The sequence below is a fragment of the Musa acuminata genome, chromosome BXJ1-6, assembly GCF_036884655.1.
Source record: "Musa acuminata AAA Group cultivar baxijiao chromosome BXJ1-6, Cavendish_Baxijiao_AAA, whole genome shotgun sequence".
Lineage (NCBI taxonomy): Eukaryota > Viridiplantae > Streptophyta > Magnoliopsida > Zingiberales > Musaceae > Musa > Musa acuminata.
In genome coordinates, this window is record NC_088332.1 from 44,066,620 (window position 1) to 44,086,708 (window position 20,089).

General features: G+C 40.4%; 3 protein-coding genes across 4 annotated transcripts; 1 reads left to right on the forward strand and 2 right to left on the reverse strand.

The window, feature by feature from the left end:
- Positions 1-389: 389 nt before the first annotated feature.
- Positions 390-7,513, forward strand: LOC135585901 (uncharacterized). Of its 2 annotated transcripts, none has more exons than XM_065189291.1 (5): positions 390-1,393; positions 3,117-3,217; positions 3,583-5,580; positions 6,277-6,460; positions 6,542-7,513. In XM_065189291.1, the coding sequence occupies exons 1-5, from the start codon at positions 937-939 to the stop codon at positions 7,192-7,194; spliced, it is 3,393 nt and encodes a 1,130-aa protein (XP_065045363.1). In that variant the 5' UTR covers positions 390-936; the 3' UTR covers positions 7,195-7,513. The 2 variants fall into 2 exon arrangements, with proteins under 2 accessions (XP_065045363.1, XP_065045364.1); XM_065189292.1 differs by lacking the exon at positions 390-1,393 and adding an exon at positions 1,413-1,625 and having other exon boundaries at positions 3,600-5,580.
- Positions 7,514-10,147: 2,634 nt separating this feature from the next.
- Positions 10,148-13,336, reverse strand: LOC103989738 (probable pectate lyase 4). The gene is made up of 5 exons (XM_009408683.3): positions 12,992-13,336; positions 11,866-12,217; positions 11,022-11,232; positions 10,853-10,921; positions 10,148-10,556 (listed from the first exon to the last, which is right to left on the reverse strand). Exons 1-5 carry the CDS (start codon positions 13,284-13,286, stop codon positions 10,332-10,334), a joined length of 1,152 nt encoding a protein of 383 aa, XP_009406958.2. The 5' UTR covers positions 13,287-13,336; the 3' UTR covers positions 10,148-10,331.
- A 1,410-nt stretch (positions 13,337-14,746) lies between these two features.
- Positions 14,747-19,391, reverse strand: LOC103989739 (ankyrin repeat-containing protein ITN1). The gene is made up of 4 exons (XM_009408684.3): positions 19,227-19,391; positions 18,563-19,150; positions 17,041-17,450; positions 14,747-15,830 (listed from the first exon to the last, which is right to left on the reverse strand). Exons 1-4 carry the CDS (start codon positions 19,255-19,257, stop codon positions 15,000-15,002), a joined length of 1,860 nt encoding a protein of 619 aa, XP_009406959.2. The 5' UTR covers positions 19,258-19,391; the 3' UTR covers positions 14,747-14,999.
- Positions 19,392-20,089: the final 698 nt, after the last annotated feature.

The window sequence follows — 20,089 nt, forward strand, 5'->3', positions numbered from 1 at the left end:
CCAGGTGTTAGCCTTTTGAGTCCCACTCAATTGACCTTTTGTGTTTATTATGATCATAATAATTGGTATGTGTGTTGAAGTCAGTCACCATGAAACATATTTTAAGTATATTTATGACTTCCAGTGACAAAGTGATGAGTTTGGCAAACCTGTTTTACCAGACAAAGTTAGGCGTATGGCTACTGCCGAAGTCTCCGTGTGCATGTACTTGTCCTTTCGATTAAGCCAATCGACAACCATTACTTAATGCTTACGCCAATATCTTAGCACAATTGCATGAAGAACACTGTCTACTAATCATCGCCAATTGACGTTGTTAGGCTACTCACTGTCGCTGCACAGAAGCCTAGAGATGCTCCGAGGACTGTAGAATGAGTGCTACAGCACTGTGAACGTTTCGAGATGCTGATGATGACAAGTGACAGGCGATTGATTTGGTGCCATGCTCTCAGTATGTTCTCAAGATGGGTAGCTGCGTCTCTGTCGTTTCTCTCGGATGTAGACTCGCTGACATGCTGCGTTTTGAAGTCTTCCGCTTTCCCCTGCACTGCTTTTGCTGCATCGAACCGAGTGAATCGTTCTTCGTTCGAGTAGTCGTTCAGCTCAGGAAGGAGAGTTCCCATTTCGCTCTCTCTTCCGTTTCCACTTCAACTTCCAGTTCATGCACCTGAGCCGCTCTACTGCGAGACGGAGTTTCTCGTCTCCTGCGCTCGCTCCTCTTCCCTGCTCGGCTTTAATTGTCGTGCTTCATCGCATCCGACGGTGGAGGTGACAGGCAGAAGCTTCACAACCGTTAGATGTCACGTCTCACGAATCTCGAGGACGACATCCTACTCCCTCCCAAGAACAATACCGAGGGCGGCACTTTTCCTGACCGCTTTTCTGGGCCCCGCGTGCGGGACCGTGGCGTGATCCCGTACCGAGGCGGGTAGGCCCATGGGTGACGAATTTACATGGAATGTTGCGTTCGGAGCTCCTTTCACACCTACTGCCATCGCCACGCGGTGCGGTGACTCATACCGGCCGTTAACCCTTCGCTTCCCCTCTGAAGTCTTCGAGCCTCTTCTTTCGTCTCTCTCGCTCGCGCTATCCGATCCCAAAACCCCTCGTGAATGCTCCGACCTTCTTCCTCGATCCCGACGCGCAGCTCAGTCCTCCGTTCTCGTTCTCGCCTCATATTCCTCTTGCTTCTCGGCTGATGTCGCGTTCCCGTTCTTGACCGAGCCCTCGAGGCACCGTTGCTGCGGGTTCTATGTGAAAGGAAGAACATTGGGTTCTCAGCATTTCGCGAGGAGAATGTACCAGAGTAGACGATCGCGACGTCGGGAGGAGCCCCTGGACGCGGCGGAACGTAGCCGCAGTCGGAATTGGGCGAGCCCAGCTCGTGCAGGAGGTGCCGTCTCTTCTCTTCAGCTTGTTCCAATCTGCTACTTTGCTTTGTGATTTCTTCTTTTTTTTTTGCTTTCCTTGCGATGTTTTGGAGTCTCTGAGCTTACGATCCTCTGGATTCTGGTAAAAATCTCTGTTCTCTGACCGACTCCGAGGATGCTTCGTCTTCATCTCTTTTTCTCACCATCTCGAACCAAAAAGCCGCAACCGTGTTCCGATTCCTGGGGTTCGATAAGGTTAGTAGATGAAAAAGAAACGACTTTTTTTGGGGTCCGGAAAGATGTGACCGTTCAAATCGGGTCCATCCGAGTGGTTCTAATATTTTCTTTGCCCAAGGCAGATCAATATGTTATACTTATTTGTCAAAGACATGAAGGACCACTAAGATGCCATGGTTTTGTGTTATTTCCATTACAAATTGTTTTCTTAGTTTTATAACCTTGCTTTTTATCTTATAGAGCATATGCTGATGTTTTCACTCTTAGTTGAAATTGTTTCTACTTAGATGAGGTTGGATCATTGCGTTGCGTTCTTGATTTTACTTTGTTTTACAATCATATATTTTTGCTAAAAACTTATATTATCTGATTTTTTCGCTGATTACTGTAATTTCTGATCTCTTCAAATGGTCCCAAGAAAAAGAATATTTGTGTTTTTTTTTCTTTTCTTTACAGTTAACGAAGGCTTTATCTTTTTCAAGTCTTTCAATATTCTAGCTTAATGCAATATTCTGCTTAAGGCATTCAGTTAGAGAAAGATAGATCGTTCTGATTCTCCCTGCTACGGCTGGCAATTAAATGTATCTGTAGCATCCAAAGATAGATCGTTCGACTTTGATTTACCTGTAGCATTTAAGAAAAGAACATTTGGAGGCTGGTGCCTAGTTGCTCAATTTTACAGTGCTTTGTTTCGTTATCCTGTTCGGTGCTTGTGATGAACAGTTAACAAAAGAAAATATATGGCTTAAGCTATTGACAAACAAGTTGTCCAATGTCCCAAGTATCTGGGGTCAGCTACACGGATCCTTTCTGAATATTAACGTTACATCAAGTATGTTAAATTGAAGATTCTTTAGAATTTCTTTTATTTTGTGAATAGTCATGTTATAGCGGGTTGTAAAATTTGGTCCATTTACAGAGGTTTGTTTAAAATGTCACTCTGAAGTCAAATTCTTCTTACTGTCAAGTTGTAAAAATAATTAATAAAAATATATCTTGCTTTTATTTCTGATACATTTCACCTTTGCAGATTGTAAAGAACTTGTTATCGGTTGGGAAGCATGTCCTTGTTCATTCTTAGTTTTACAATTGTTCTTGGGCAGTGGATACAGACTTGGAAGAACATGTTACATCACAAAATTTATTGGATGTATTTCTGAAAATTATTGTTTTCTTCAGTCTTTTTATCGGAAAATAGTTTTCCACATTTCTGGTAATAGTTTCCAGGTAAATTGTCGTTTTCAGTAAAACCAGTTTGACTTTAATTTCTCTTGTGGCGTTTTGCTTTTCTAGAAGTACCTATGAATACTCTCAATGGATTTGCAATTCATAAGCTCTTTCTACAACTAGTGTTTTATCTCCCTAAATGCCAGATAGTTTCCTAGATGATCAATTTTACCTTCATTATTTCTTTTCTGACCAGTGTTTGATATGACATGCAGTTGAGTTTTTTCATATTAGAACAGTGAAATTTGAATGATCATCTTAAACATGAAATTCTTGTTTCAGGGCAGCATTTTCATATCAGAAGACGGCCAAATGCGTCAAGGGGTGCATTTGATTCTGTTGATTCTGCTTGTAACATTGGGTTTTCTGCAGAAGAAAATTCTGTAAGTTTGCATTTCCATGTTTAGGTTCTCATGGCATTGATGTGTTCTGTAATTGATCTCATTCCCTTGAGTCGCTGCAAGGTATTAAAATGTAATCGTTTGTTGGAGATAATGGCTGAGTCTGATGGTCTAATGTGAAGCATAAGCCTGAGTATATTCTGCTAAGTATGTTGCATAAACAATTTGTTAGTTGTGTACGGTTTTGGTAGGCAATTGATATAACTTTTTCTTGTTTTTGATAGTCTTTTAGTTTTTGTTTTGCACTTATTAAAATATGGGCTGCTGCATTTTTCCAATTTTGAATAGATGTCTTTGAATAAACTTTTTCCCAGTAGAGACTTATTCAAATGCTTCAATGTTCCCAGTTTACTCTTGAAATCAGGCAAAGCTCCTCCAAGAAAGCCAGTCAGATTCCTATAAGAGAGATGATGGTATCAAACGAGAAAGAAATTAAGCGTCCCTCACCAAATTTAATCGCAAGGCTGATGGGTCTTGATTCGCTCCCCTCTCCAGTGAGACAACAGAAAAATATGGATTGTTATTGTCAGACCTCATCATCTATAGGCTTTTTGGAGAATCATGTACATCCTGAGGACCATTCATACCAGAGGAGTGCCATTGAGGACCAAGAGTTCAAAGATGTTTTTGAAGTAACAGAAACATCCAAAAAGAAGAAGCACAAGAATTACTCTAACAATGGTGGGATGCTTAGTCACAGAGGAAATAAAATTGACATGGATCTTATAAGGCAAAAATCTATGGTTATAGAGCGTTTCTCAACCCATGAAATGCTTCAAAATTCTAGAAAATTCAATGATGCAGTTAAAGTCCCAGACCAGAGCAAGGATCTTTTCCTGGAACTTCTCCAAGATCCCAATTCTTTATTTGCAAAGCATCTTCGAGATCTGAACCGATCACCACCCTCACCTGATCAAAGCAAGATTACAAATTTAAGACTGTCTAAAGGTACTAAGCATTCAAGAAATGAAGTTTGGTGTAAGTTTAGATCAGAAAGAAATCCTGATAGGTGCTTTCCTATGTCACAAGAAGTCATGGGATCTTGTACAATGCATATGACAAGACTTAACAAGCACTATGTTGAAGAAAACAATGGTTTTCTTTCACATAATTTAACTGCATCACATGTGGGCAAAACTGAAGTTGATGTTCATCCTGCTCACATTGTTATCTTGAAACCTAACCTTGAAAAATCCCAAAAGATGGCAGAGGCTAATTATTTTCCCCAAGAGAGTTTCAGGTTTTGTTCCAAAAGGTGCAGAGAAATTGCAGCATCTGGAACTGACGAGTTACATGACAACGAAAGCAGACAGAGGTTCCATCACACACAGGTATTTTGCCACAAAATCAAGGGTTCAAGAGAGATTCCTAAAGAAATTAGGAGAAAGCTCAGGCACACTATTAGCCATACCAATAAGGGTTCTACCTCAGAAATGAATCCATATGCTGGGAACATGGACTCATGTAGCTTTCCAGGATTTTGTAGTCTCTACCACTCAGAAGCAATTAGTCAGTCTCCTGGCCATTTTGGTGAGTGTTGTAGCAGTATCAGCCCCTCATTGTCATATTCTACTGAATCTTCTGTGAGCAGAGAGGCTCGAAGACGCCTGTGTGAAAGATGGAAGTTAACCCATGAGTTTCAGAATATGAGACTTATTCCTCATGGCTCAAGCACACTGGGGGAAATTCTTTCACTATCTGACAGAGAGGTACCGAAGGTTACCATGGAGATGTTAGATACTAAGAAAGTTTCAGAAGAAAATTTGGCTAACAATGAGGTACTTGGAAACAAGGACTGTCCATTGGGTATTAGCAGCTACAGTGGCTGCACAGATGGGAGTTCCCGATACTTACCAAGGTTAAAGTCACTTCCAGTTTCATGTAGCCCTGAATTGACCGACAGAAAACAAAATGAAGGGAATAGAAAACCTATGATCAAAGATGTACGAGATATGAAACCATCTGTCTCCTCAGATGCAAGTTTTACTAAGCCTGGAAAACCACCACTAAAACCATCTAAGCATCAAACTCACAAGTATATGCAAACTTATTCTATTGGAGAGGAAAATATGCTACCTGAATGGGAGATTCATGCTAATTCAGAAGGATCGAGAAAGAGTATTCATTTGAGACATTTTGTTGACAAAAGGACATTACACCCTTCACCTACTGATTATGGCATTTCTGACAGAAGTCAGCTAATAAGCAATGCATCGATTCCAATACTCAGAGATGAGCCATGGCATTTGACTGCTCAAGAAGAACAGACAATGCAAAGTGCATATCAAGAGTCATTAGAGAATGAAGGATCATATGGCCACATTAAGAATGTTATAGTGATTGAGGTGCTCTTCTGGAATCACATTTCTTTAGTAAAATTTTCTTTGGTAGTGGTAATGATCATCGTGACCAAAAGGAATCATTTGGTGTCCAAGGATGATTTACCTCTTTTCTTCTCTATGTTAAGTATAATATGTTCACAAAAGTTCATGCCTTTTTTCACTTTACTAAATTCTGTATTGCAAAATTTTTTAGATGCAATTGGTTGCAAATTGAGCAAAAGATTTTTTGTAGGATGTATTGAAGCTTTCTCTCTGTTTCCACTCACACAGCCATCACTTTATACCCATATAGGACCGTGAACTCCATGTAAGATCTTTGACATGTTTCAAGTTGCTACCACCCCAGCCAAATATCAGTTGTTGTCATCGGTTAATTGATTATTTTATAGTCAAAGTACATGTAATAAATGAGTAGTTGTAAATGGTTTTCCTGGCACAGCTTGTCTTACTAGCAGTGAATATTTATTTATTTTTCACAGCTCACAGAAATTGACATGCTTCTATTTGTCTGTAGTAGGTGACTGCTGTCACATCGATGCACACTCCATATTATAAAAAATTGTGAAAGTTCATTGTTTTTGGTCCATATTATGCTTTATGAATTCTTGAATTAGGTTGATTTCATGTCTATTATATTTATACATGAAATGAGCTTTTGTATCACTCAGTTTCTCAAAAGCAAATTATACACACTTTCAGGGAACATCAAGCGACCATCTGCAAGTGAAGCTGCTCCCATCTGAATCTGGTGTGGCTGAATCACATCCTTTAAGCTCCAAGAAGCTTGTTGAACAGCCAAGTCCAGTCTCTGTTCTAGAGACTCCATCTGAAGATAAAACCTACAGCTCAGAATGCTTTGAAAGATTGACTGCAGATCTTAAGGGTAAGTGAACAACCTTTTCTTTGATTTGTATCTTCTCCTAATTTTTCTGGATTTTACAGTTGTATCTTCTCCTAACTGCAGAGCTGCGCATGCAGCTTCAACTTCTCAAACTGGAGTCTGTCACTGCATGTTCAGAAGAAACAGATGTTCTCATGCTGAGCGAAGAAGACTCTGCAAGCGACAGTCACAAGCGTCTGCCTTCAAGGGAGGTACATCAACGATTCATAGATGATGATGATAGAGACTTCACGTACCTACTTGACATGCTTATAGAGTCAGGTATCCATGGTGTTGATGACAAGAAGCTCGTGGGTGCCTGCTACTTGCTAGGTTACCCTGTGGACCAAAATATCTTCAGTAAAATTGAGAAGAAGTATGAAAAAATTGCATCATGGTCAAGATCAGAAAGAAAGTTTCTGTTTGATCTTATAAATTGCACTCTAGCTGGTTTAGTCACCTCATGCATGGATGCGCACCCAAGGGTAACATCAAAGATTTGTCAGCCATCATGGGTTGGTGCAGGCCTTGTTGAAGGTCTGTGGCAAATGGTGGCCAAGCAAAAGGAGGTGGATTGCAATCGAGAAAACAAGATCCTGGAGCCAGGATGGTTCTGCTTGGAATATGATATCGGCTTGATCGTAACAGAGATGGAGAGCTTGTTAAATGATGACCTCTTGGAGGAACTTGTCAGTGAGTTTGTCTCAGTTAGAGCTACACCGGAGTTGCTTTGGTGAAAGTAATAGACAAGGCAAGGTGCATCAGTCGCTAATCTAGCAACCATGATAATGTTCATATTCTTTAAGCTGCATCGTTATATCCAGTCGCTGCTCAGTATTCCTGTCGGGAGGCATCGACCATGTATGTTCTAGTCTCGTCGATTCGGTTTAGTTACTTTTTGTAATTCTTAGGGGATCATATCTTCCAAAAGCTAGGTGGCATCCGAGTTTAGGGCTTTGTTAATACAATTGCTATGATATCAAACGTCAAACTTACATGTGTTGTATGTATAACTTACTCTTTATCGATTAAATTGATGGCAGCATGTCATACCAAGTACTCATCTTATCATGCCTGGATTCTCAACCTTACTTTGCAATGTGTATACAAGAGTCTCAGTGTGAATGATTATGCAACTGTCATCAGCTTTACTGCCATCATGCTTGCCAAAGTCTTATCTTTCCTAAATCAGTACAAAACTTTTTGCTATTCAATTAGACTACTACCTTGATAACTATAAGGAGGCCATTAATGGTTGCATAGGGATATTTTACATTGCAATTTGTAGAACATGACCATTTCTGCTCATATATTGCAGTGTCATTTCCTTTTCTTTTGCAAAAGCCTTATCGAGCTATTTTTAGTGCATTATAATACAAGCCATAGATCTCATATTCCAATCATGACGTTTTACATGTCATTTAATAAAATTAAAATTTTATATATTATTGATCAGTGCTAACTTGATCCAAGTTTGTGTGCCTCCATAAAACCATTACAGCATCAACATGTTCTTTTGTGTCCACAGAAACAATACGAATCTGAAAGCATCTTGCCTCCTAGTGTTCTTGGAGGATTTACTGTGGCCCGACTCAAGCCATCTATCAACTTCTTGAGACCCAAATATCACAATTTGAGTAGATCAACTTCATGAGACCCAAATATCACAAGCCATCTATCAATTTTTTTTAATCCAAATTATTAGTTAAAATATTTAAATTCAACTTAATAATAATACATTCATTAGATCCTTATAAGTTAATTTTAATTTTGTTATATAGCATTAATCAAAGGTGTAACAAAAGTACATTCCCAATTTTACTTTTTTTCTCATACGATAGATAGAAGATTTTACTTTTTTCTCATATGATAGATAGAAGCTTCAATAATAGAGAGTAACAAAAGCAAAGAGCACACCATGACAATACAATCATATCCAGAATGGCCCACATCATTACCCTTTTTGCTCATATCCCAAGAAGAACTACAACCCCATAAAACAATTAAACCTCCACTTCTAAGTTAAGGTAGCTTGACAAGAATTTATAATACATCCAAGACAACAAAAAGATCAAGGGTATAAAAAACAGAATCAACGTACTTATTTTTTTTATTATTTAAAGGCACTAATTAATTTGGTTGTAAAGACTTTCTGATGTTGATATGTGTCAGGATTGGAGCGGCACTAAGAGGGGGGGGGGGGGTGAATTAGTGCAGCGGTAAAGACGATTTAAATACTTTCCGGAAACTTCGTACGATAAAAATAGCGTTTTCGTTTAAAACCGTTTCGATTGCGTTTTAACTTGAAGGGATAAGTAAGACGGAGACAAAGCAGTATAGCATTAAAGTGCAAATGGTTTGCAATAATATAAATGACAATAAGTAAATACAAACCAGAGATCACGCCGATTTTACAATGGTTCGGTCAAATGACCTACATCCAATTGCGATGCCCCTCTTCGATGAGGCTCCCACCTTCCACTAGCAAATCTTTTGAAAGGGAAGGGTAAATACCCCTCTTACAACTTTTACAAGCGGTTCACTCTCTTACAGATTTTCAGCAAAAAGGATGTGAACACTAGCAAATTGAAAACAAGACTAGCAAAGACTTTTCTAAGACCTTTCTCTCAATCAATTGCTTCTCAAAAAGTTGTTATCTCAGCTGAGATTTGAGGGGTATTTATAGGCCTCAAGAGGATTCAAATTTGGGCTCCAAATTTGAATTCTCGTTGGGTTCCCGATGCTGGCGGTGCCACCGCCCAGCTCTCGGGTGCTGGGTGGTGCCACCGCCCAGTCTAGGCGGTGCCACTGCCTAGGCCAATTCAGCTCACTGGTTGGGCTCCAAACTTGGCCCAAACCAGTCTGAACTCGGGCCCAATTGGCCCCTACTTGGGTTATAGGATTAACACATAATCCTAACCCTAATTAACGTGCTAACTACGAATTTAAAGACATTTTCTAAGCTATTACAAAGTCCGTAAGTCAAGACTTCTTCCGGCAAGCTTTCGGCGAACTTCCGACGGTCTTCCGATAAACTCTCGGAAACCATTATGCGGACTCCCGGCAAGCTCCTAGATTTCACGATTTGATCTTGGCGAGTTCCAACGAGCTTCTTCGGCAAGCTTCGATCTTTCTCGGTGAGCTCCGCGAACTTCCCACGAATCTTCCGGCGAGCTTCCGAAAAACCCTTCGACAAGCTCCCTACTCATTCTTGGCTAGTTCCGGCAGCATTCCCGACGAACCTTCGGACTTCCGTCGAACTCTCGAACTCCCAACGAATCCTTTGCGCTTGACTCCGGCACTTTGTTTCACTTTATGTCTTCGTCGTTATCGTAGTTAATCTTGCACACACGAGCTAAAACTCTACTCCGATCTAGACAATTATTACAATGCGAATTGACATTCTGTTGCTCGGCACGTCATTGGTTGGCACTTCGTCCGATTCTTCAGCGCATCGTCCTCTCTTGCGGCTTGTTGCCCAATCGACGGTTGACCTCCGCAACCCCGATATCCTTGGCATAATTCCGCTCTCCTTAGCCCGATGCCCGACGTCCAAAGCCTTTTGCCGTCCAATATCCCGACGTGATCTCCTCCGGTGCAACGTTAATTCCTCCTGCATCAACTGTCTAATCCTGATCGAGTAGACATGTATCACTCAAAATGCAGTTTAAATTATAAACACATATAAAGTGGTTTCATCATCAAAATACGAGATTCAACAATATGAATATGGGTCTTGAGATCAACATCTGTCCTCGTCTTCACCATTTATTTATAACCAATGACGGCGACACAAACTCTGGAAGCAAATTGACTTGGATTCGGTCGAAACAAACTAGGTTGAATAATTCAAACAAAATCACCTTCAGCGATACTACCAATCTGCTGGTCTTTGTAATGCTTGCCATCCTGAACATAACTGGAGAACCTCTTTGAGAGCCACAGATGCTGGCTCCATGGTCCATGTTGGGTAGTGTTCCAAGGCATTGAAAACGCTTTCAACACCGGCACCTTGTATCAGACAAGGCTGGGCACCATTCATAAACAAATCACCTTCAGACCTTATCCACCCTGATGCGACCTCTTCTCTGTCTGCCGCCTGCACCAATGAGATGCACAACAGCAAGTTATCAGTGCTGATTTGGTTCTGGGAAAAATTTTGACAGATCAGAGATCGGAAAAAGAAAACATGAAAAGTAACCATAAATCCTTCACAATGAAATGGAGTAATCTTCTGTTTTTCTAAATTCTAATTTTTGGCACTGCATGGTATGGATTGTAGAAAGCTCATTGACATCAACAAATGCCAAAATAAGATCCACATATAAGTAAATAAACAAACTTATTCCCTATATCAACTTTCAAATGCATGGAAGTAGCTGCTCACTGTCACACCTTCTCAGGCATGTACTTGAAAACCACCTTCTTCTGGCCTGCTTCATAAATGTTGCATTGAGAAAGGATCTAAAGCCAAATCATGTAAGGAAGAAAAATTTATTAGAAGTGAATGAAAACACAATTTCAAAAAAAATGAACATGTGAACTATTAGTAATCCAGAAGGACCTGTGCTTCTACACTGGCACAAACAGCATATATGCCCCAATTTCTTGTGTAGTTGTTATAAAGGTGGACCTTGCCAAATCTAAGTCGAGGATGCCGCTGCCTTGTTCCATCAAAGAAACAGTGATGAATGGTAACACGGATACATCTATCTGTGATGTGGCTACTATCTGCTCCAATAAGCATTGTTTTGTCATGCATTGCGAAGTGACATCTGTTCAAGCTAACAAATTAGAATCATATAATTGTGCAATTCTTATTATTAATTAAATATATAAGCTCCTCATACTATTCACATAAAGCACCTTATTCAAAACTTTATAGTATTTGACAGGCATTGTTAGTGATTCCTAGGGATAAAGGTTCTCACACTTTTCGCATGTCAGAAGTACATTACTAATAATGCTAGAATTCAGGAAGTTAGAGACCAATTAATTCTGCCACTCTGGGCCCCATAATATTTTGAGCCGACTGGCACACCTATCACTTGTAAATCATCATAACATTGCTACATTCGAACATGCACTTCAAACGAGAAAGAGGGGATCGCCAAACAGAGCGAATGAACAATGGAGTTTGCCCAAGTTCAATAAATGCATTCAAAGATTAGACTGTGTTAGTACTAGTTGCTTCTTGATAAGTTGAAAGGGATGTATTTTGGTAACTTTGAAACTTCTACACCAATTAGGATGATAAGACCATGCACCTTGAAACCATTCTGAGAAGGAAGTCAAACTAGACAATTTAAATTTTCTAATGACTAAAATGCTTATTTATGGAATCACATAAGTTTTTACAAAGACAACTAATTTAAATCCACATAGTAAAATGCCTTTTTCTACATTACCTTGAAACAGTGACATCAGTGCTTTCACGAGTGATATCAATAAGTCCATCGTCATAATCACGCAGGCTGCAGCGATCTATCCAAATATGCCTTGACTTGGGTTTTATCTGAATACCATCAACATCATGTCCTCTACCACCTTCAAACTCCAGATTGCATATGATTATATGTTCACACTCTTTCAGCTGCAAACCTTTGCCAGTCAACTTTATCCTCTGTCCTCGACCATCAATTGTCTTATAGGAGGATACCCTCAAGTACGAAGAAAGATGGATGGTTCCTGAAATCTCAAAAATGATCCAGAGTGGTTCTCTTATGCGGCATGCCTCACGAAGCGAGCCAGGGCCATCATCTTCACAATCATAAGGCAGAATGAGGTTCTTTCAGCAACCACAGAAATTAGAGAAAATAGGTGTAAGAAATGGCAGTCATATATACAGACAACCTAACAATCACAAAGTAAATAAGAAACTTTGACAACACCACCTATGTTTAGGTACAGATTAATAGAATTCAACCAGTAGCATTAATAAAATTTCTTCATTCATTTCCTAATTCTATTTTATTTTCTTGGTGGTGATAAGAGATTACCACTTGTAAGATGTATCATCTGTAATAATTCGTGAACAAGCAATGGAACCACAATATCACAACTATTCAGAATTTCCTAATGCAGTCATAACATAATTGTACGTTGTAAGATAAATGACGTCTTAAACGGGCTAAAAGAGATCCCCTGAAGAGAGGAACAGCAGAGGGCCTAATCTCAATCTCGAAAGTACACGGATGGAATCAGCATAAGCAACGTATATATAACCTTAATCAGCAATAACAATAATCGTACTTTAAAACCTAGAATTTTAAGGGGTAAAAACGGTAGAATAAATTAGACAAAGAAACAATCTTTAGCTTAAAAGATCAGGAATCTTGGTCGCATTGTACGCTGACACAAGGTATCTTCTTGTGAGGCTATGGTTGATGAATCTAAACGATACAGCACGCGAATACGAAGAACAACAACAAAGACCGATTGCTAAGATCCGAAAACTAGAACCATGAACAAAACAAGAGCAATCATAAAGCCCTAACGAGCAATAGGGAGGCAGTGGAGGGAGAAGGGGGGAACCAGCCAAGGAGGTGACATGATAGACGGGTCCATGGAGGCCTCCGATGGCGTGGCGGCCAAAGCCCTCGGCCTGTCCGGCTAGGGCTCGTAAGCGCGCATCGACGTGGGCGTAAGGCAGTTTTGCGCCCATTTCCTTCGTCACCCCCGCCGCTGCCGTTGGGACGCTAACGAAGGGAGGAGCAGCGGGGGGAGCGGAAGACGTGGGATGCGACAGTTGATCGGACGACGGCGAGCTGTGAGGACGATGAGTGAACGTTTCCTTCGGGAAGCAGCAACACCACCGACGAGCTCCCATCCACCGACACCCAAGCCGGCTTCCTCGAATTAGGATGGACGGGTAGGAAAGGACGAATACATATAATTATAACACGAACGGTTAGCACTCGGAAACTTCAATTCATACTTTGATAGATTGATGAAAATTAATATATATATATATATATTAATTTTCATCAATCTACAATGTTAGTACATTATAAATTTAAGAAAACCATCGATCCACAATGTTAGTACTTACTCTATAATAATGATTAACGTAACTGATAAAGTATATTTTGGGTTCGGGTCACGTTACAATCAATGCCACGCCACACTACTGCCAAGTCAGCAAGAGGAGCACCCTCACGTGACGAGCCAAAATCCGTACCAAGGCATTGCTCGGTATGTCTTGTCCCGAAAAGCTCTTAATGACATCGTATGGCACCGTTCCACGTGTCCCGGGACGACGGCCACACAAAGGTACCATCTCACCCCTCGAGGATCGATCGCCATGCTAAATCCGCGTACGATCGACCCTCGTACAGTAGTATAAAAGCCTCTAGCCAGCATCCGGTCTAGGGAGAGGCAAAAAAAAAACTAACCAAATACTGACTTGCTCATCGGAGGGGCCAAAGTCAGCAATCATCCGACGAGGCCCATCCATACAGGAAAGCGGACACCCCCCGAGCCACGAGCATTCCGACCAAGAGTCGCCGACCAGCATCCCGACGGTAAGCCGCCAACCAGTCTCCGAACCGAGAGACACCAATCAACGTTCCGACTCCAACACCCCGTTTCAAGGGCTTGACCAATCTTGACAACCAATTCAGCCGACCAAAGACTCTCGACATCGACCCGTGGACCAAGCCGTACTGACTTATCAGTTCATCAATAGTAAGTATGATATTATTAAGTTATTCAAATGTTTTATGCGGATGATTATTATTGGTCATTTTTTTAGATATTACGTTTAAAAAAAATCCATATTTTTTTAAAGGTAAAGATGATAATTTCTTAATTAAGTTACTTATGTCTAGTGCCATTCAATATTTGAATGAAAAAAGAAGTGTTTTTAGAAACACTTCTTTTCTTTCATTTCGAAATTATTATAAATATGAATTCTAAAAACATTTCCAATTATTACATATATGAATGGACTCAAAGTTTGGATTATCAGAGTTATAGTGTCGAAAAAAAAGGTTTATTGGTTCATTTGAAATAATATCGGATGTATTGATAATTTTTCCATTCTTCTCATAGATAGTCAACATTAGTTATCACGAATCTTTCTTCTTCTATGGGATGTTTAGTTTGAGAGGATCCATTTGAAACAGTGTCATGTTGATGTGGTTCAGCCACAAGCACATCAACTGCTCCAAAGTCCACACCAAAGTCTTTTAAGTTACATAAGGCTCTGCAATCCACTCCATAGGGAGAGGGGCTTTCACCACTGATGAGGTCTAAAGTTGATCAAAACATTCAATTAAAATAGTCAAGAATTGCACCAATACAAAGACCTCATGGATGAGAAGTTTGATAAGAGCTGCAGATTATCCATTTCTGCAGTGGCATGCTAAGAGAACTCAGACAAAACTATCAGATACAGGTTCATGGCAGCAAACTGTAATCCATACAGCCTTAATGTAATACCAACATCAGCTGGGATTTCTTAGGACATGTAGCAACAAAGAGTTCACATAAAACAGAGATCAGATGTATAAGGACGCAAAAACTGAGGTTTATCCTCGATTTAGATGGCGTAAATCCTATCGACTTCAGAATCAGATAACTCATGGTTGTGATGCCATGAGTTTGAAGTGCTCCTCATGGATTTCTCTCGCCTCCTGATAGAACGAGTCCGCTTTGATTTCACGACGTAGAAAGTCATGGTGCCAAGAACACCAGCCATTATCAGTCCACCAATTAGCGTAACTAGAATAGCGGCCCACTGAAAATGCCGACCCACAACAATATAGGACGAGGCAATGAAAGCGACAGTAGTGCAGATGGAAGCCAACCACATCAACTTGTTTATGATCTCGATGACCCGCCGCTCTGCCTTTGTTTCGCCCCTGACGAGTGTTATCTGAACCACCACCACGGCCAATGAAGTGAACAGGGCAATAGCATTAAAGATGAAAAATATCTTGAAAGACCCTTTATGCACAACTGCTGCTACTCCATCATCTCCAGTTCCACCAGGCACCGTAAAGATAGCCGCGAATGCCACCGTCGCAAAGAGCACAGCAACCACTGTAACAGAGTTGGTGGCATTGTTAATGCCTTCTCTGTGAAGTTTCCTCAGCTCCTTGGCAATCCCATGGACATTTTTGTTTGTTTTCCGAGTCTGCTCAAGCTGTATATGAACATCTTTTTTTATCTCTGTTACAGTCCTCCGTAGCTCATCTCGTGGTTGATTTAGTTCATTGGCTCTGCATGCTCCACAACGAGATAGGGAGTCCTTGATATCAGAAGACTCTTCAGAAAGAGGTAGGCCTTCGGCAATATCAAAAGCAGTTTTATGATCTCTTGTCAATGCATTCACATTTATATCTGGAAGGAGAACTAGGAGATGAACTATCTGCAAAAAGTGAGAAGAATTTGAATTATGCATGTAAGAAAATAATGCAGGTTTCTTGTTTCTTTGCTATTTGATTATCCATCCATAGTAGCAAAAATAACAATGAGTACAGTTGACAGACATCAGCAAATCTCACAATGGCTGAAGGTGCCAAAAGATATTGATAACATCTCGACGAACAAAGACCTCTGAGGGAAGCTAAAGTTCTTAATAAAAATTCATCAGTGGGTTAATAATTCTGCAATGGAACTGTTCACAGGGACATGAATATTGAGCGAATGTAAACAAATTATATGCTGGGAAAAACAATAAGAAAAAAAAACTTTTTTTGCAAACTTCCATACCTAAATTACTTCACCCTGGAACAGGAATAGAAAAGAACCCATGTTTCTGTTGTTCTTTGACATTCATATCTAAAGTAATGTCGTTTACAAACTCCAAAGGCCTCCCCAAGAAATTGATCGATCTGCCACATAATTCATATTATAGTTAAAACTTTTACCCTGTCTTCACCCTTTCTTTGCCAACAGAAGCATCTACATGCCCAATGTTATCTAGTATATCAATAAACTGAGTGCACACACCAATCTAAATCATGTGATTTTGAGTGATAGGATTTGTTTCCGATGTACCATTCTTCACATACACCCAACAGCATATATCAGATGCTATGTAATATGCTCGTTATACAGATTTTACCTCCAATGTGCCAACCTGTGTTACATTAAGGTGTTAGTGAACTATATCGGTTTCATGTCAACTTGCAGGTAGCACAAACAGTGGCACAAAAACAAACACAAACACATGGCTATACACATCCCCAGCAGGCACACATGACACACAACACAAACTAGCCACTGAATGATGATTAACCAAATGTCTCAAGCTTCAGTCAGTACTCAACCTTCTTTGCAAATTGCTTCGTACGGTCATTGAAGAACAAACAATCGAGATTCTGTAAAGTACCTAGTAAGAGGGTGAAGCTTTTGCAAATGCAATATCTTATTCCAACTTCCTCGATGAAATGAAATGTTAAAGGGAACACTAGTTCAAGTAAAAAAGTGTCAATAAACTGGTGTACCTCTTTAATCATCATAATTCCAAAAACCCATGCAACTAATATAGGCAACCAGAACAGTATATGCATTCAGATTGTAACACAAAAAAAAACTCAATCCACATCTAACCAAAAAGCATCACGAAGTAATACCTCTGCACGTTTTTTCCTTGTTGCAACATGTAATGCTGTGTTTGCAGCTCTGTCTGGTAGCATAACAATAGCTGGATCTGTATTCAGAAGGGCTTTAACAACTTCACAACTTGTTCCCTTCACTGCCATGTGCAAAGCAGTTTGCCCTTTCTTATCAGTTCTTCTGGCAAGCTGTGGATCCTTTCCCAACAATGCTTTTACAATCTCCACATGTCCCTGTCTCGCAGCAAAGTGCAGTGCATTTTTTCCATTTTTTTTGGATAACTCGATTAAGCTATCATCTTGTTCAAGCAAGAGATTCACAACTTCAGTGTGTCCTCTTGTTGCTGCAGTTATAAGGGGGGTAGCATTTGATTGACCAAAAGTTTTGACAAGAGTTGGATCATGTCCCAAAAGTACCTGAACAATTGCTGTACATCAATGATTAGAGCTAGATCTGCTGCTGTAATGGACAAGAGTTGAAAACGAAGCTAAGGAGACAATACAATGAAACAAATGACGAATAGCGTGTGATAACACCATTTGCTTGGGAACAAATGAAGGCAAAGGCAGATATGTCACCTGAATCTAAATTCATGGTGACTTGAAAAATAGTAAAAATTGATGATAGCGATGTATCCTAATTATATATGAAACACAAATGTATCAGAGAAAGACCTACAACAATAGGTATGAACATAAATTCCAGCATAAAAAAAAAAAGAGAAAGAGAACAAAATAAATTTTAACTACTAATGGAATCTGTTTTCATTTGAATGTTGAAACTCGAATCAAAATATAAAAGTAAGTGCCTTTATATTTGTTCGCATCATTGTAAAATACATGCTTCGGTGTTATAGCCTCTTGAAAACTAAAGCAGCACTATTTGCTGCCCTAAAGTTTTAAATGCATTCCACCTTTTGTCAGTCAAGATGTTTCCACAAATTGTAGACCATTGAAGGCTTCGTACCAGCAAAATATATAATCGACACATACCACACAATTACAAGAATTTCCCATCTACAAGAAATGAAAACAATTAGCAACTACAGGAACAATTGGCTAAACCATGTATCTCCAGTACAAGTTTTACAATTATTATTATTATTTGGAACAAGTGCAAATAGTTCAGCATGGACATTTAAGAGGTTCAAAAGAGCAAGCGAAATCGAATATATTGTTATGTTCCTCAAAACTCTGAAAAGAGTCACCTGAGAGAGCAATCTGAATCTCCTAATGTATGAAGCTCTTCCAGTATGTAATGCATCAATCACACAGAGGTTGACATATAGTAAAATCCAAGAATGTGATGCACTTCCTTAGCATTCAATTAGTTCAGATGTTGAAGCATTAAAATCAAAGGTGTGGTTGAATAGGCTTTATTAGTATCTGCCAGTAAATCTAGTGTCACTCCATTCCGACATCAAATCTACTGTTTGAGGCAGAACGGAAGGCAATTAATTGACGAAGCAGCTTTTACCGAATCTAGGGTTCCACGATAACAGCACAATTGAGGAAGTTTGGTGATGAAAGCTCTTCTCACCTTGATGCCCTTCTCTAGCGGCGATATGGAAAACGTCAAACCCGGATCTGTTCTTCCTCGTGAGGCTCTCTCGGTCGGTGTACTTGAGCAGCTCGACCACCACATCGAGAAACCCTTTTTGGGCTGCCGTGAACAGAGCCGTCTCGTCCTCCTCGTTGACGTCGTTCACCACGGCCGCCCGTATCTCCGCCACCTCGGCGTCGAAATCTGCGCCCATTGCCGTCCCCGTCATCTGCGCGTCGATCTCGCCGAGGATCTGCCGCACCGCCGCGAGGTCCCCGCGATGCGCCGCGAGGTGGAGCTCCGTGTCATTGTGCCGCCCGGTCACCTGCTTCACGTATTTCTTCTTCCCCGAGGGATCCATCCGCTTCCCGGAATTGGAGAGAACTAGAGACGGCGACGCCGCCTGGTCCATCCGCTTCCCGGAGTTGGACAGCACCAGGGCCGGCGTGGCGGGCGCCGACGAGGAGGACGCCGCCACCTCTTGGTCCAAGCGCCTGCCGGAGTGCGAGAGAACCATCGTGCGGATGGGAGCAAATGGCGGGCTGTAGTTTAGGCTCGCCGGTCCCAATTCGAGGTCCCTCTCCCCTTCATGGAGGAAACGAGATATCGGGATAAGCAGAATCGGGGCGGCGAGAGGTGGTGGGAGGGGGAAAGGCGTTACCTTTTTCGAATTGGAGGGCCATCGTCTTCATCGCCGTCCTCCTCCAGCCTTCTCCTCCCTTGCGCTACCGAATGGTAGGAAACGCCATGGCTACGCGAAGGTTGCCAAGCTGTACGGCGAAAGAGCCACGCGAGGGGACGGAGAGAGAGAGACGAGAGGTGGTGAGTGGCGAATTTTTTGACAATTTCAAAAGGAGATTATTATTATTATTATTATTATTACATACACACAAATATTCCTCCAACTTTAGGGATATATTTATATTTGTCCTTTATATTATAATTAAAATATATATTGCCAGGAATTTTAGTTATTTTGCTCATTAATTAAATATTATTAAATTCAATTTAGTTCCTAATAATGAAGTTAATAGCAGTGCTTAAACCAAAATTTGTATAGTTGATGTTAATTGGAGGGTACATATGGGAAAATAAATATTTGCAGCACAAATGTATCATTTTGAAACTTTGAAACAATAGACATCCAAAACCTTCTCTTTCATTTGGCCCGAGTGGTGGGACCCACGTGGGTCCATGTTGACCTATCTATCATTAATGCCATTAATAAGAAGAGACTAATAAAAGGCATTGGTTAACTTAAGATGACTAAGTAGTTGACTTCATTTCTCTTGGCTTGCAAATGCTGATGAAATGTTCATATTACACATTGGGGGGGTTAGGTATGTTAACAATTAAATGTTCTTGTGCATTTCACCCAACCAGCCAAAGTAGAATGCAACATATTTGTCCAATTTATTATTATTATTTATATATCTCAATATGAGAAATTATAATTTTCTAATGTAAATAAATTTTATTATTTTTCATAAATGGATTGCATGTTGACTGACTCAGTGATTGAAT

What these genes read in the sequence shown, in the direction of transcription:
- LOC135585901 (XM_065189291.1), top strand. Translation starts at nt 937, where the DNA reads ATGGGTGACGAATTTACATGGAATGTTGCGTTCGGAGCTCCTTTCACA. An exon ending in TTTCTGCAGAAGAAAATTCT is followed by an intron (nt 3,218 to 3,582) that starts GTAAGTTTGCAT and finishes CAATGTTCCCAG; the next exon opens with TTTACTCTTGAAATCAGGCA. An exon ending in ATTGACTGCAGATCTTAAGG is followed by an intron (nt 6,461 to 6,541) that starts GTAAGTGAACAA and finishes TCCTAACTGCAG; the next exon opens with AGCTGCGCATGCAGCTTCAA.
- LOC103989738 (XM_009408683.3), bottom strand. Translation starts at nt 13,286, where the DNA reads ATGGGAGCTCGTCGGTGGTGTTGCTGCTTCCCGAAGGAAACGTTCACT. An exon ending in TCATGTCACCTCCTTGGCTG is followed by an intron (nt 12,218 to 12,991) that starts GTTCCCCCCTTC and finishes ATGATTGTGAAG; the next exon opens with ATGATGGCCCTGGCTCGCTT. An exon ending in ACTGATGTCACTGTTTCAAG is followed by an intron (nt 11,233 to 11,865) that starts GTAATGTAGAAA and finishes TAGCTTGAACAG; the next exon opens with ATGTCACTTCGCAATGCATG.
- LOC103989739 (XM_009408684.3), bottom strand. Translation starts at nt 19,257, where the DNA reads ATGAAGACGATGGCCCTCCAATTCGAAAAAG. An exon ending in GGCCCTCCAATTCGAAAAAG is followed by an intron (nt 19,151 to 19,226) that starts GTAACGCCTTTC and finishes TCCTCCATGAAG; the next exon opens with GGGAGAGGGACCTCGAATTG. An exon ending in CAAGGAAAAAACGTGCAGAG is followed by an intron (nt 15,831 to 17,040) that starts GTATTACTTCGT and finishes CACTTTTTGCAG; the next exon opens with ATAGTTCATCTCCTAGTTCT.